The sequence below is a fragment of the Convolutriloba macropyga genome, chromosome 15, assembly GCF_964194025.1.
Source record: "Convolutriloba macropyga chromosome 15, txConMacr16.3, whole genome shotgun sequence".
Taxonomy (NCBI): domain Eukaryota; kingdom Metazoa; phylum Xenacoelomorpha; order Acoela; family Convolutidae; genus Convolutriloba; species Convolutriloba macropyga.
The window spans coordinates 35,398,637-35,412,283 of record NC_134482.1 but is presented as its reverse complement, the minus strand read 5'-3'; the positions used below and the strand labels follow the sequence as shown (position 1 = coordinate 35,412,283).

General features: G+C 35.2%; 1 protein-coding gene across 2 annotated transcripts; it reads right to left on the bottom strand.

Annotated features, from left to right (window-relative positions):
• Positions 1 to 3,530: 3,530 nt before the first annotated feature.
• On the bottom strand, positions 3,531 to 13,184 carry LOC142354339 (uncharacterized). 2 transcript variants are annotated; one of them, XM_075406612.1, is made up of 4 exons: positions 13,065 to 13,184; positions 7,829 to 7,942; positions 7,196 to 7,416; positions 3,531 to 3,768 (listed from the first exon to the last, which is right to left on the bottom strand). In XM_075406612.1, exons 1-4 carry the CDS (start codon positions 13,065 to 13,067, stop codon positions 3,555 to 3,557), a joined length of 552 nt encoding a protein of 183 aa, XP_075262727.1. In that variant the 5' UTR covers positions 13,068 to 13,184; the 3' UTR covers positions 3,531 to 3,554. The 2 variants fall into 2 exon arrangements, with proteins under 2 accessions (XP_075262727.1, XP_075262726.1); XM_075406611.1 differs by lacking the exon at positions 13,065 to 13,184 and adding an exon at positions 12,887 to 13,021.
• Between the last annotated feature and the right edge of the window lie 463 nt (positions 13,185 to 13,647).

The window sequence follows — 13,647 nt, the reverse complement described above, 5'->3', positions numbered from 1 at the left end:
ATCATAAAAATGATTGTGGGAAGCTCCGTCATCATCCGATGTTGGTTCATCAGCTTGGTGTTAGACTTTGCAGCTCTTCAATAATGATTAATTAATGGAGAAGTAGAGAAAAAAAGGAATATTAAATATATTTGCTAATCTTTCAATCGAAAAAGTTTTATGAATGCAAAAAATGACAGCCCACTGCAGACGAGTTCACTTGAGTTTTTGAGGGTAAGCTCAACTGAATTGAACAAGGAATGAGACGTTTAGTTTTAAAAAGTTCAAAAAATTACTTCATACTAATTTTGCAAAATTATGGAAATATTGGGACAATCAATTTTTACTGAATTGAATTCTTGTAAGCTTACGAGCAGAAAATTTTGTGAAATTTCAAATTTTCAGGGCATAATTTCAGCGGACGATTTTGAATTTCAAAATAACTCATTTGAAAAACATTAATTCATACATAAATTAATAAAAAAAACTCTGCTAAAATCACAGATTATTTCATCTGTTGCAAGCACAAATAATATTGAAGTGGTTTTTGAGGTTGAAATTTGGTTATTATGAAAATTTTTGTATCTATTCTGTTTCGGTCCCCCGGTTTAGTGGGTATATATTTTTTCTCCCGCCAGCCACACACGCTATTTACTTAATTAGTAGCGTGCTAAGGACGCAGGGAAGAAACGGAATAGATCCAAACTTCTTCATTGAAAGCTATTCAAAAATTCAAAAAGAACAAACAAACCGGTAACTAATATGTAACTTCTGGCGATGTAAAACGAAGGGTTTTTAATTTAGTTCTGATCTTATAAAAAGTGGGTCGAACTCTATGTTATCTTAAAGAGCTTTAAGCAAATACCGTTTCATTTTTTGCGCAGATCATTGGCAGGAAACACTCTTCGTAGATTAAGATTTCAAGTTTATACATATCAGATCAATATTTCTTACATAAATGTTTCAGGTTTTGCAAATGCATAACTTGGGTTGCGCTTTCAGTAGAAACAGACCCACTTGAAAAAGGCCATATGTTTTAGTATTAGCGATAAGTGAAACGATATACTTGGGCTTAACCACAAATGACGATAACTCATGTGCAAATGGACGATTTGTTTGCATCTTTGCCTGAAACTTTCTTAATTCTATTCAAACTAAACAGTGATTTAGTTATGTAAGACGTCAAATATGATAATTGTGACTTATATTAGAAACAAGAAAGGAAAACAAAATATTCATGTTGAAGAGGACAGGTTTCAGGCAACTCAAAAAGAATTATTACTGCTGTTTTTATTCTAGATTACTCAACGTGGCCGTTTAAACCACTTGACAGTTTTTGAGTAATTTCTTTAGTTCCAAGCATTGAAAAGGCCCAAATTTGCAGAAAATTTAAGTTTTTAGATCAGTTTTCTCGTGTGAAATTACGCGAAATTATTTTTTCACATGTAAAATCCAATTAGGATTGCTCAGCAAACAGAACAAGAGTGCTCTCACGCGAAGGAATTTTAGAATGTTATAATACTAATCAAGAGAATCAAGAGATTTGACATTATAATACTATGGTCTCAAATTTTGTTTTGCATAATTTTTTACAGGTGATTACTAAACAAAAAATGTGCAATATAAACTACCCAGTGAAACCAAATTTGATACACCTTGCCATGTCATGCATGATCTTGATAACTCTTGCAAAACTTGCAAAAATTTTGCCAAATCTTTATATACAAATATTTCTTTGTACATATTGATACGATCGTGACAAGATCTTATCAAGACAGGTCAAGAATTTTCCTTGACGTATTTTAATAAGATGGCAATAACTTTTGACAGATAGCAAGTTTTGTTTGTAAGCAACCCAGAGTGAGGTGGTGGATCCGGGAATGCGGTTTTTTGCCATGACCAGACAATCCAGTCAAAAAATTAGCTATTACTCGAAGTATTGAGAATTAGCTGGAAGCAATGCGTTTACCTCTCGAAATTAAACGATATGATACTTTGACTCGACGAGGCGACGATTCGATGTAGCGCGAATTTGCTTCAAAAAACCTCGATCATGATCAGACAAAAACACAGTCATAGGCGCAAATCTGGCATGGTCCCGCAAAATTGAAACATAAACAAGATTAGTGCAGTTAAAAATCCTTTTGCGGCCGTCGAAAAAGTGTTATGTGACTCAATAATGACTGAGTCCTACATGTAAAAACTTGTATCAGTAATCGAAAAATTGTAAAATTAATTGAAAAACAACCAGACTTTGTCCAACAACTCCACAACCAAACTTTAAGTTCTATGTCGAGAATTGTAAATCAAAGCAATCTGAATTACAAAAGGCCGAAACATTTAGTAAATTTTATGATAATAGAAAAAAAGCGGTACCAACATTTGTTGGTAAAAAGATTTCTAGAGATAAAACAATACTAAAACAACTTTTGATGTAGCGCTCAAAATTTCATTTGACGGGCTACCTTTGTTCATTTCTATAGATTTTGTTGATATTATCAAAAAGTGATCAAACTCTAGATATTCATTCGTATTGAATTAAATAATTAATTTTAGCATGCTTGAAATATAAAGGGCTGGTCTCTTCATAAAAAAATTTTGGTGATCAAAATGCAACGCTGATACTGTTACTTTAGATAAATATTTTGATTAGATGTTCTTAAATAATTGAAATTGTAAGAGAAATTGAATCAAACATTGGAAAAAATACACTGATTGTATTCAAATGAGAGTCATCCGTTCACATTAAATTCATCCATTCACAAAATGAATTCTACAGTTAGCTTTTTAAATTAGTTTTCTATACTACGGATAAGCTTCTTAAAATGATTGATTAATTTAGCGAAGTGCATAATGAACATTCTACGGAACCAAAATTGTAAATAATCCAATTTCTGGACCAAATTAACCAAATAATAAATTAAATTTCCATCATGAACAAATATTCAACGTGTGAGCTAAAGCTAATGCGTTGATTGGGAAAAAACCTGGCATGAATTAAACCCATATAGTTTTGTACCACGAGTAAAATTTGGTTTCAGTGTTTAGGAGCTCACCACATTTCATTTCTCACCGCCGTTTCCCCTAAAGAAACGAAATCCATATCGTAATCCCCCCCCCCCTACTCAATAACCAATTTCCCTATTTGTTATGCCAATATCAAGGTTTATGGGCTAAACTTTCTTCCATTGCGTTGAGCAGATTTAAGTCTGGTTAGTAATTTCTAGAATCTTGAGGACTACTACAAGACGACCTAAAAAACTGATAAAAGGTTTGAATAATCATCTTGCAAGAATCATATGAATCATATATTTGGATCCCCTCATCCCATGGCGAAAACCTATCGCTTGAACGTTTGGTTTTGCGGCAAAAAAGAAAAAGATTTGAGGAGGTGTTAAGATTTTTAGTTTCCACTCAGATCGAGAATGTTTCAAAAAAATTGAAATAACTAAGAAATACTATATTGCAGGATTTTATTTTTTGAACTACAAGTTTGAGAGGTCACTTTCATCCGGAACATAAATTCTCAACTGTCTAAAGGTAGAAGAAAGTGCAGTCTTAGAATTTATTCAAGTCTATACGTATACTTCACAAACTAAAGAGTGCATATCGAGACAGTTGTATGAATAGTGGGCGAAAGCGTCCACGCCCACGCAAATATCCTCGTCATTGGTCGGTTCTCCTTCGCTGAAGATGTCAAGATTCATAAAATAGGATGGATCATTGATTGCGTGCCATCCTGTTGAGTTTCGTTTTGTGAACTGGTCTTTGACAAAACCCAACACAAACCTACGCAAAAAATTCAAATGACAGATATTGCTGAAAGAACTCTTATCGAACCTGTCAGTCAAAGTCTGCTAGAAAAGCATCAGCTTTTGCAAGCCTATTTCTATATTATGACATTTGGCTCTAGATGATTTATCATAGATGATTTCGAGTGCACTCCAGACAAAAAAAAACTCTTTAGGCGCACGAATGTCTGATCAGTGACCACCTTTGTCAGAGAGGGTCACATCAAAGGTCATCTTGGTCTGATCAAAGGTCATCTTGTTCTGATCAAAGGTCACGTTGGTCTGATCAAAGGTCATCTTGTTCTGATCAAAGGTCATCTTGATCTGGTCAAAGGACATGTAGGTCAAGTTGGTCTGACCAGAGGTCACCAGAGGTTATCAGCACTCCAAACGAAAAAAGAGCACGAAAGTCTGATCAGCGACCAACGCTGTCAGAGAGGGTCAGATCAAAAGTCATCTTAGTCTGATTAAAGGTCAATTTGGCCCGATCGAAGGTCATCTTTCACTTGGATTGTCTGATAAGAAGTCAATTTGGTCTGGTAACTAAAACTGGGTAGCGCTGTAATCTCACATCCAGGGTCGAGTTGTACGTGCGTTTTCAGTGCACTGTTTTATAAGAAACAAGCTATATGACAAATTTTGCGAGACGTTTGCTGAAGGCTAATCACGTTGTGAAAGAAAATGGCAGTAAAGGAAGTGTTATGTACATTAATCCCATGTTCTTTTACTCGAATTTCATTCCACGATGAAAATTTGGTTTCCCTTTTTTTTTAGATAACCGCAATTCTCCCCAACGTATTTCCCAAAGGTTCCTTGATTCAAGTTGAAACTCAATCCAATTCTTAATCCACCCCCCCCCCCTCCCAATCATTCCCTTTCCTTATTTGAACCGAGCTTTAGGGACCAAGGGTTCTGTCTTACCGTTGAGCGGATTCAAATCTGGTTAATTTTACTAGAATCTTGCGGAAACCTATCACATGAACGTTTGTATTTGCAGAAACAAAAAGGCGTGAACAAAAAGAGTGAAGGGGGTGGGAGGATTTGGATTTAGTTTCTACCCTGATCGAGAATCTTTTTTCTCTTAACATTGTTTGAAATCTTGCTTCGCAGATCTCTGAAGCAAACCTCTAACACTAAAAAAAACATAGTTTCCTTTCTTCTTGAAAAACTTCCTCAATTTTTGCTCGGATTAATTGAAGATTTTGGGTCACTGATTTTCTTAAAAACATTTTGCCATTAAAGCACCGTTTTAATGCATTAAAGCACCGAAATTGCAAGGCACTAAAAAACAAAAACTAATTAGTGTTCTAATGGACCATAAAAAATTAAGTTAAATAGTTTTTTTTCTAACTTTTAAAAGCATATCTTCATTTCACTTTCCAGACCAAAACCTAATGGGTACAATTCGAATTATGTAATACTTTTAATTGCTATAGAACCTCGAGAATTTCTATATAGGCCATTAAACAGAAGAGACGCAAGAGCACAGATGTAGATGAAAACTTGGTATGAGGCAATTTCAATTACAACCAAAATTTAGGTTCTTAAAGAACAAACCAACAGACAAAAACTAAAAAATATACCCCTTTTGTTGATAATTTTATTTTTTTCTGATAAATCTGTATTACAGAAAAATAAGTTTAAAAAAACTTGATAAACGAGAAAACAAAATCTAAACTTTTATTTCGATGCATCTTAACTCAAAAACTACGAAAACAACATCAACACACAATAAAATAAAAAGTTTTTTCAACGTGAGAGTGAAACCTCACAAGATTCAAAATATCTTTTCTTGAGATTTAGTGTTTTTCAAAAGCCCTGGGAAACTTTGCCAGTTTTCTTAATATAGAGACTTGAAAATTTTAGATTCTCAATAAACAAACTGAAAAATCAGATAAAAATAATCCAAAAAAATGAGAAAAGTTGAAATAAACTCAATTCAATAAATTTTTTTCTTGAAATGTTGGAAATGAAAACAAATGTAAAGCTATCAGCAGCAAAAAAAATGGACGGAACCAAATTTACGTCAACTTAGAACGAAATGGAGGAGCTTGAGGTCATTGTTATTCAAACTATCGCTCTTCAAACTGTTTGTAAATTGTAAAAAGAACATTGTTGCTAGTCCTCAAGCGTTGCTTTTGGGCCCTTAGGCCCCAATTTTAAATAAAAAGCAAAAATTATTTTGAGGAAAAAACTGGTAAAACTTTTTTCCGTATACTATTTGTTTCTGTGGATGCTTCAAAATAAATGCATTCTACCACAATCTTCAATAGATTGAATTGTGAAATAATTTAAATTGTTTGTGACTAATGACAAGAAAAAAGGAAAAAAGCAGCAAAATAGCATTTTGGCATTCGAAAATGAAATAAATATAACTTTTTGAAGTTAATTTCAAACCCAACAAATCAAGAGGTCTAGGCGAAAATCTAGAAACTCAGAAATCATAATAAATTAATTGAAAGATTTCTGTTGACAGAATTAGAAATTGTCAAGATGAAAAAAGAGCCTATTTTGAAAAGCTTTGAATTTTTTTAACATCATCATCAGAAACAAAATATGACAATTATGCCAAAATGGACCAAAATGGAAGTTAGAATAACATATAGTACTAATGATTTTTAATCAGAGTTAATCAAAACTAGTTTCAATGAAAACGATGCTTGTCCAGCTTGCTCATTGTTATGTAGAATTTATTCGAAAAGAATATTTGGCTCTTAGGCATTTTTGTAGAAAAATTCTTTTAAAATACAAAATCTACAAGATGTAGATTTTTATATGGTAGAATTCTTATCTACTTATAATCAGTAAAGCGCTTTGCATTTTGCCAGAAGAAGATACCCATTGAATCGGAACTTGATGGATCTTGATAGCTCATTCATGATCTTGACATATCTTGCAAAACCTGAAAAAATCTTGCCAAGATCTCAAAATATCAAGACTTCATAACCCAAGATAAACTAAGAAAATTACATGACAGCTCCTGATAATATTTTGATAAATCTTGACAACAGTTTTTATCATTTCGAATTGCTGATCGATATATCTTGTCGTAAGAAAAGAAAACAAAATCTCTGTTAACTAGCAAATAAGGATAAAGCGGATCAGTTGCAAAATTTAGCTTTAAACCAATAATTTTTTTACAAATCTTGACTTTTTCTTGCCAAGAATCTTACCAAGATCTCACCAAGATTTGTCAAGTTTTATCGTGCTTCTTATCAAGATGTTTCAACTCACTTGGTTCGTTCTTCTGCTTTTGAAAATTTGCAATCATCAATTGTCATTAATAACTATTATTAGGGCAAAACGCTCAGTAGTTCATCACATTTGACTAGAAAACAATTTTTTTTTTAAAAAAGGTCGGATACGGGGGAGTGTGGGCACGAGCAGATGGGCTGCAGCATTTTCTCATTTTTAATAATTTTCACCTCTTGTCATAGGGTTGCAACTGGTCTTTCACTGCTTCAAACAAGTTATCCGCATCTAAGTATGAAGTAGGTAATGGAGGGTGTGATTTGGAATGTTCCTGGGCGCATTCGTGGACCGCTTGTTGGGTTGATTTGACAGTTGTTGAAGCGGCATGAATACATCTCACTTTCTCATTTTCCGGATTATCCAGAGTTTCATATTGTCTGAAGTGTTTGGGGCACTTGAACGCAAAAACACGCAAAACGTGGATATATCTGTGCTGTGGACAATTTTGATGGAAAATATTTGAAGTGATGTTTTGTGAACAGTTTTGAATTGTTACGAAAAAAAATATTTGAAAGTTTCGCAGATAACAAAAACATATTGACATATAATTGACATATTGAACCTTTTATATACGTGGTGTGTAGTAACTGCAATGTCTAGTCTCACCTTTCATATGGCCAGACAAGCCATCCTTAATAGTGTAAAAAAGAACATCCGTTTGTAAAACAAATAGTTATTACAACTATTTTTAAAAAAATATTCACGGATTGGATGAAATAAGTCACGTTTATTTAATTGTACTGCCATAAAATTGAAAGTTTAGTTTTAAAAGAAATTCAAGCACAAACATATCAGCTGGCACGTACCGTAAAAGCGCTTCTGGCCAGGAATTTCCAAAATATGGGAGACATAATAATCAGAAATGATATTGTGGTTATCACAAGCAGACCGCCCATAGAAATTGTCATGTATTTACAATGCTGAAACACGAAAGGGAATCGAAACTTTCAAAACGCTATCTGATATTGAAATTCAGTGACTATTTTATTCATCTACTGGACACGTCTGCGTGAGCATAAGCGAAGGTCGCCGCTGTTATTTTCATGTAAATTGTTTAGTATGAACTGATTAACGACACACAAACAGACTTATAGACACGGTGTATATATAGAAAGAAAAGCGCGCCTCATTTCCAGTTTACACGGATGTCATCAAAAATATTTGTTATCAATATCCCTTTCCTTGAGATAAAATTTAGCTCTCTGTAAAAAGCTCATCTCTAATCTGATCTAAAATTGTGAACCTACCATAATCATCTCTGCAATAGGCCAATTTTATACAAGCAAAAAGCAAGAGTTAAATATGTTTTTCAATCTGGAAAACTGATGACGTAGCGTTAATAAGAACAACCTGTTAAATAATTTCCCGTACCGAACCCCCAGAGCCCATCAGGCCCGATTCAGAGATTTTCCAGAGGCCAAGTCTTGGCAGAGAGATGCCAAGCCTTGGGAAGCGGAGCCAAGACTTGGGACATCTCTGGGCAGAGAGAGGCCAAGACTTGGGTTTTTCTGGGCAGCGCAGACCCCAAGTCTTGGGTTTCTCAGAGCAGAGTTAAGGTTGACATCATGAGGATCCGATGTTTTTAATTAAATGAGGGCAACTTTTTTTATAAATTTGGAGCCCAAGTATACGTTTTCTGTCAAAAAAAATCATTTGCAGGTGAAATTCGTGAACTTCACCCCTAGACTTGGGGCCTCTCTGGGCAGAGAAAATCCAAGTCTTGGGTTCCTCTACCAAGTCATATAATCGGTTTCTTCTCTTGACGTTTACTGATTTACAAAATATCGCCATGATAGAAATAAAAACTGAGTGTTTTATTTCCAAATAGGACCCATGCTTATGTATTGATTCTCAAAAAAAGATTAGCTGCAAACTGAAGTTCAAAAGAAAAACGAAACGTTTGCAGGTTAGGTGCATCAAATAAAATTTTAACTGTTTCACACATAAAACTCTCAATACCACCTGCAGAACTGGTGGCTAGATCCCAAAATGAAATCCTAAACCTATAAAAAAGGAAAAAAAATTAATGTAATAAAATTGCGGTCGGTTCAACTAATTCTATTCCAGTTTCCGAAAAACTTTTGTCACCTTCAAGAAATAAAGAAGGATTTTTGTCCCATATCTTTTTCTGTGAGTCTTTGTTTTTTGTGTATCAACGACTGAGGATTTATAAGCTGAGTTTCATTTGGTTTCTAATAGAGAGAAGTACATTTTTTTATTTCACAGAATCTTAAGTAACTCAATCTCTCAATATTGATATTTTTTATTGTTATTGCTATTAATGACGAAGAAAAACGTTCAGTTTTGAAAAACCAATTAGAAAATCAAAACGGAAGAACTCATGGTCACATTGGATCATTGCTTGCATTTTAGGTCTCAGAAAAAGAATAGCTACAAACTGAAGTTAAAAAAAACGTTTGCGGATTAACTGGATCAAATTATCTTGTGGACTTTTTAAACAATAAAAAGTCTTTACAATTTACACAGCTCAAAAATAGATTCTAAAATACAAGCCATAATTGTTTAGGAAAGTAACAAAAAGATTATTTTATTTCATTTGCGGTCGGTTAAAATAATTCTGCTCTAATTTCTGTAGAAAGATATTTTTGAACGGTTTTTTCGTTGTTTTGCAAAATGTATTTTTGGAATATATTTTTTTGTCAAGCTAGTCAAGGAGTTGTTCAATTCTTTTGCTACTTCAAATCAAAGTTCCCCTATATTCTTAAAATCCAATTCAATTTTTTTGCTTTGGGTTGCTGTTTTATGTGTATTTGTAATGTTTGGTATTGTAATGACTTTTTTTAGCTATATTTCTTCATGTCTCTTCAACAGTGAGTATTGAATTTGTATTTTTAAGGACCTCTTTGGCCTTGAAAAGGTGAACATACCTTACCAAGAGCCACGAACATAGTTTAAATAGCATTCATAATCATAATTGGTGATTTATTTGTACTTTAGGGTACTCAAACTTATGTTAAAAGTGCCCATGAACCTATATTCTAAGTCTTGTATCTTGCCTGCCAAGAGGTCACCAAGTCTTGGTTGTACTCTGCACAGAGTACAACTAAGACTTGGTATTTCTCTGGGCAGAGACCACCAATTCTTGATTTTTCTCTGTCAATAGAAACTTCAGAGATCAACTCTGGAGTGTTCTCTTGGCAGCTTTGTATTTGACATGATCAGACTCTGAATCAGGCCTGCGACCTTGCCTGATTTTTTTCTGAATCAGGCCTGATGGTCTCTGGGGGCTCAGTACGGGTTAGTTTAAAAAACATAATTCAAATTTGTTTCATTTCGAAATTTCTCTATATGCAGCTGCGGAAAATGGGGCATGTGCCTGTTACGGACGTGAAAAAAAGGAAACCATTTATTTAAAAAGCAAATGTGTTACTTAATTCAGCCGTAATTTTGCACTGAATAACCGTATCTATTGAAAATGAACTTGAAAACATCTAAATCCTCTATATTCGATAGCATTATGTAAAAATAAAACTAATCAAGACCTCTTTACTACAAATACAGCAAAAATTGCCCTATATTTTTCTGTGCAGTTTTGTCAAGAAATGTATTTTTTAAGCCGGCTCTAATATGTAAAGTAGTTTCTTTTTCAAAAAAGTAACAGTTGTATTCGGCAGTGTAAATTTTTTGCATCAGATTAGGTGGGCATCAGAGTAGGCCAGCAACGCCAAAAGGGGTTGATACAAAAAATGGATTTTACGTTGAAAAAAGCTAACGGCAGAAGTTGTCAGTCTATGCTCGATTTATGAGAATATAGCATTAGCTTTGATTCGTAGATCATAGCTTGAAAACCAGTTTGAATAACCTACCTAGACCTCAACTAAGTTAAATGTAAATCTTTTCAATTTTTTGCCTTCCATTTCTTCTGATTATCAAAAAAAATCTAATTTATGAGCGCTGGTCCAGGCTTTGGATTTTGAAATCATTTCGGTTGACCAAAAACTAGTATGAACAGACAAAGCTCGAACCAAATTGTCCACGAAAAAGCTCTGGCTAATATTTATGGCCATCTCGACTTTAGCTTGGCGCAAGTACAAGTTCTCAAAACCGGCCCATATTTGATGCTCGAAAGATAACAAAAAAGTCAATAGAGTTAGTATTCTAATAGATTCAATAAATAGCTCAAGTAGAATCAAACTTGATCTAAAAAAACTCTGAAACCAGTAGAGTCTAAAATCAAGTAGCATTTGTAGTTTAGATTGTCATTGGAATCAATTTAGATTTTCAAAAGCTTCTTCAACACATTTTGCAATTGCCTTTTTCAAAAATAGTATACTTTAAAGATAATATTGACCTTGTGCTATCCGCAAAGGGTCTAAATGATGAGAATTTGTTTATCTTTATTGACTAAATAATAAAGGTAGATTTTCAATCGATTTCACTGAAAATTGTGATATTCATTTTCCTACGGAAATATTGATTTCGATTTTAAGAAAGGTCTGTTAAAACGAAAGATAAACAATACATAGATGTTCTTTAAAACATGAAGTGTCCAAAAACAAGAAAATCTCAAACTGTAGATGTTTACAGAGTAAAACATTTACTCCTTATTCAGAAAAAGTGATAAAACCGACGCAAGATAAGTCATTTACTTTATTTCTTTCATGCGTTTCTTTATTTTTTGGTAAAGACTGTCAGTTTTTGTGGTTACTATTTCTTTTGTCTGGGCTTTCTATGATAAAAATTTATTACTAAGATGACGAAGAGGAGGAGGAGGAGGAGGAGGAGAAGGAGGAGGAAAAGGAGGAGGATGAGGAGGAGGAGGAGGAGGAGGAGGAGGAGGAGGAGGAGGAGGAGGAGGAGGAGGAGGAGGAGGAGGAGGAGGAGGAGGAGGAGGAGGAGGAGGAGGAGGAGGAGGAGGAGGAGGAGGAGGAGGAGGAGGAGGAGGAGGAGGAGGAGGAGGAGGAGGAGGAGGAGGAGGAGGAGGAGGAGGAGGAGGAGGAGGAGGAGGAGGAGGAGGAGGAGGAGGAGGAGGAGGAGGAGGGAGGAGGAGGAGGAGGAGGAGGAGGAGGAGGAGGAGGAGGAGGAGGAGGAGGAGGAGGAGGAGGAGGAGGAGGAGGAGGAGGAGGAGGAGGAGGAGGAGGAGGAGGAGGAGGAGGAGGAGGAGGAGGAGGAGGAGGAGGAGGAGGAGGAGGAGGAGGAGGAGGAGGAGGAGGAGGAGGAGGAGGAGGAGGAGGAGGAGGAGGAGGAGGAGGAGGAGGAGGAGGAGGAGGAGGAGGAGGAGGAGGAGGAGGAGGAGGAGGAGGGAGGAGGAGGAGGAGGAGGAGGGAGGAGGAGGAGGAGGAGGGGAGGAGGAGGAGGAGGAGGAGGAGGAGGAGGAGGAGGAGGAGGAGGAGGAGGAGGAGGAGGAGGAGGAGGGAGAAAACCTTATAGAAAAACTTTAAAAGTTGATTTAGTGATTAAAGTCACACTAAAGATATGGTAGCCAAACGTGAACACCATGCAGCTTCAGTTTTTTCAGGACAAAGAATAATCCACGATAATGGAATGTAGTTTAAAAAAGTCATTGGCACAAAAGTGTGACTTTCAAACTTTATAAAATCTTTTTATCAGTCGATTTGTAAACAAATTTTTCGAGCACCAAAAAAGTGATTTTGTTCACAAAAATGCTGCTCATGTGTGAAAATTGTTGATCATTTTTTAGTCTATGCAAAAACTTGAGCAATAAAGTTTTTATGTTTACATTGTCCAGCAAAGTCAAAATAGTCCTTAGATTTGACGGAAAGTCTTTTCATGCCCTAGAGGAACTTTTCACAAACAATTTGGATGAGGGCGATTTTTTTTATTGTTCAAGATCTTGACTACCGAAAATAAATGTCTTAAATACTACTCGCAAAAACTTTTACCTGACAGCAGTTGCCCCTGTACCTTGATTGCATAGAAGTTGCAAAAGCAATATCAATATGACTCATTTTTGCAATTGATCTTTCTGTTTTTTTTCTTTCTTATATCATTGGTTGGCTGTTTTTAGAAGAAACTAATATATCCTCAGTAATTGTGGAATTAAATAATATAAAAACTTACCATTTTGGCAACCACTGCAGTTCCTGATAGTAAATCTTATCACAAAGATCAAAATCGCTTTCAAGCCACCCATAAACTATCCTCTGATGATCATTTTCGAATTGCAAGATCAGATGCAATTGTGAACAGATTTGAAAGAACGTTGATTAACAGTTCAAACATAGACATCGTTCAAAGATGCTAATCTCTGACAAACGGGTCAGAAACTCCGAGGTCACTTTTGAATACACTTTAAAACGTACAACAAATCACTTCAGACCAGCAGTTCAATCGATCCATGGTAGTTTTATTTCGGCAATATTATCAACTAATTACTGGAATTTGGGTTCTTTGAAGTTGAGCCCAACTCTACCAACAAAAACCAATGTCGATACTCGATTTTGCCCTGTCGCATTAGTATGTCTAATCCCCGTTTTGGACTTGTTTGTGGGGGTGGGGGGTATAAGCAGGCCCCACTATACCCCACTATAGTCAAAATGTCAAAATGGTGTAGACTGAATTCGAACTAGCATGTCGGAACTAACTGGCAAACTCTGTCACATCATTAAACTTATGATCTTAAGTTATACATGTTTTCTCCTAC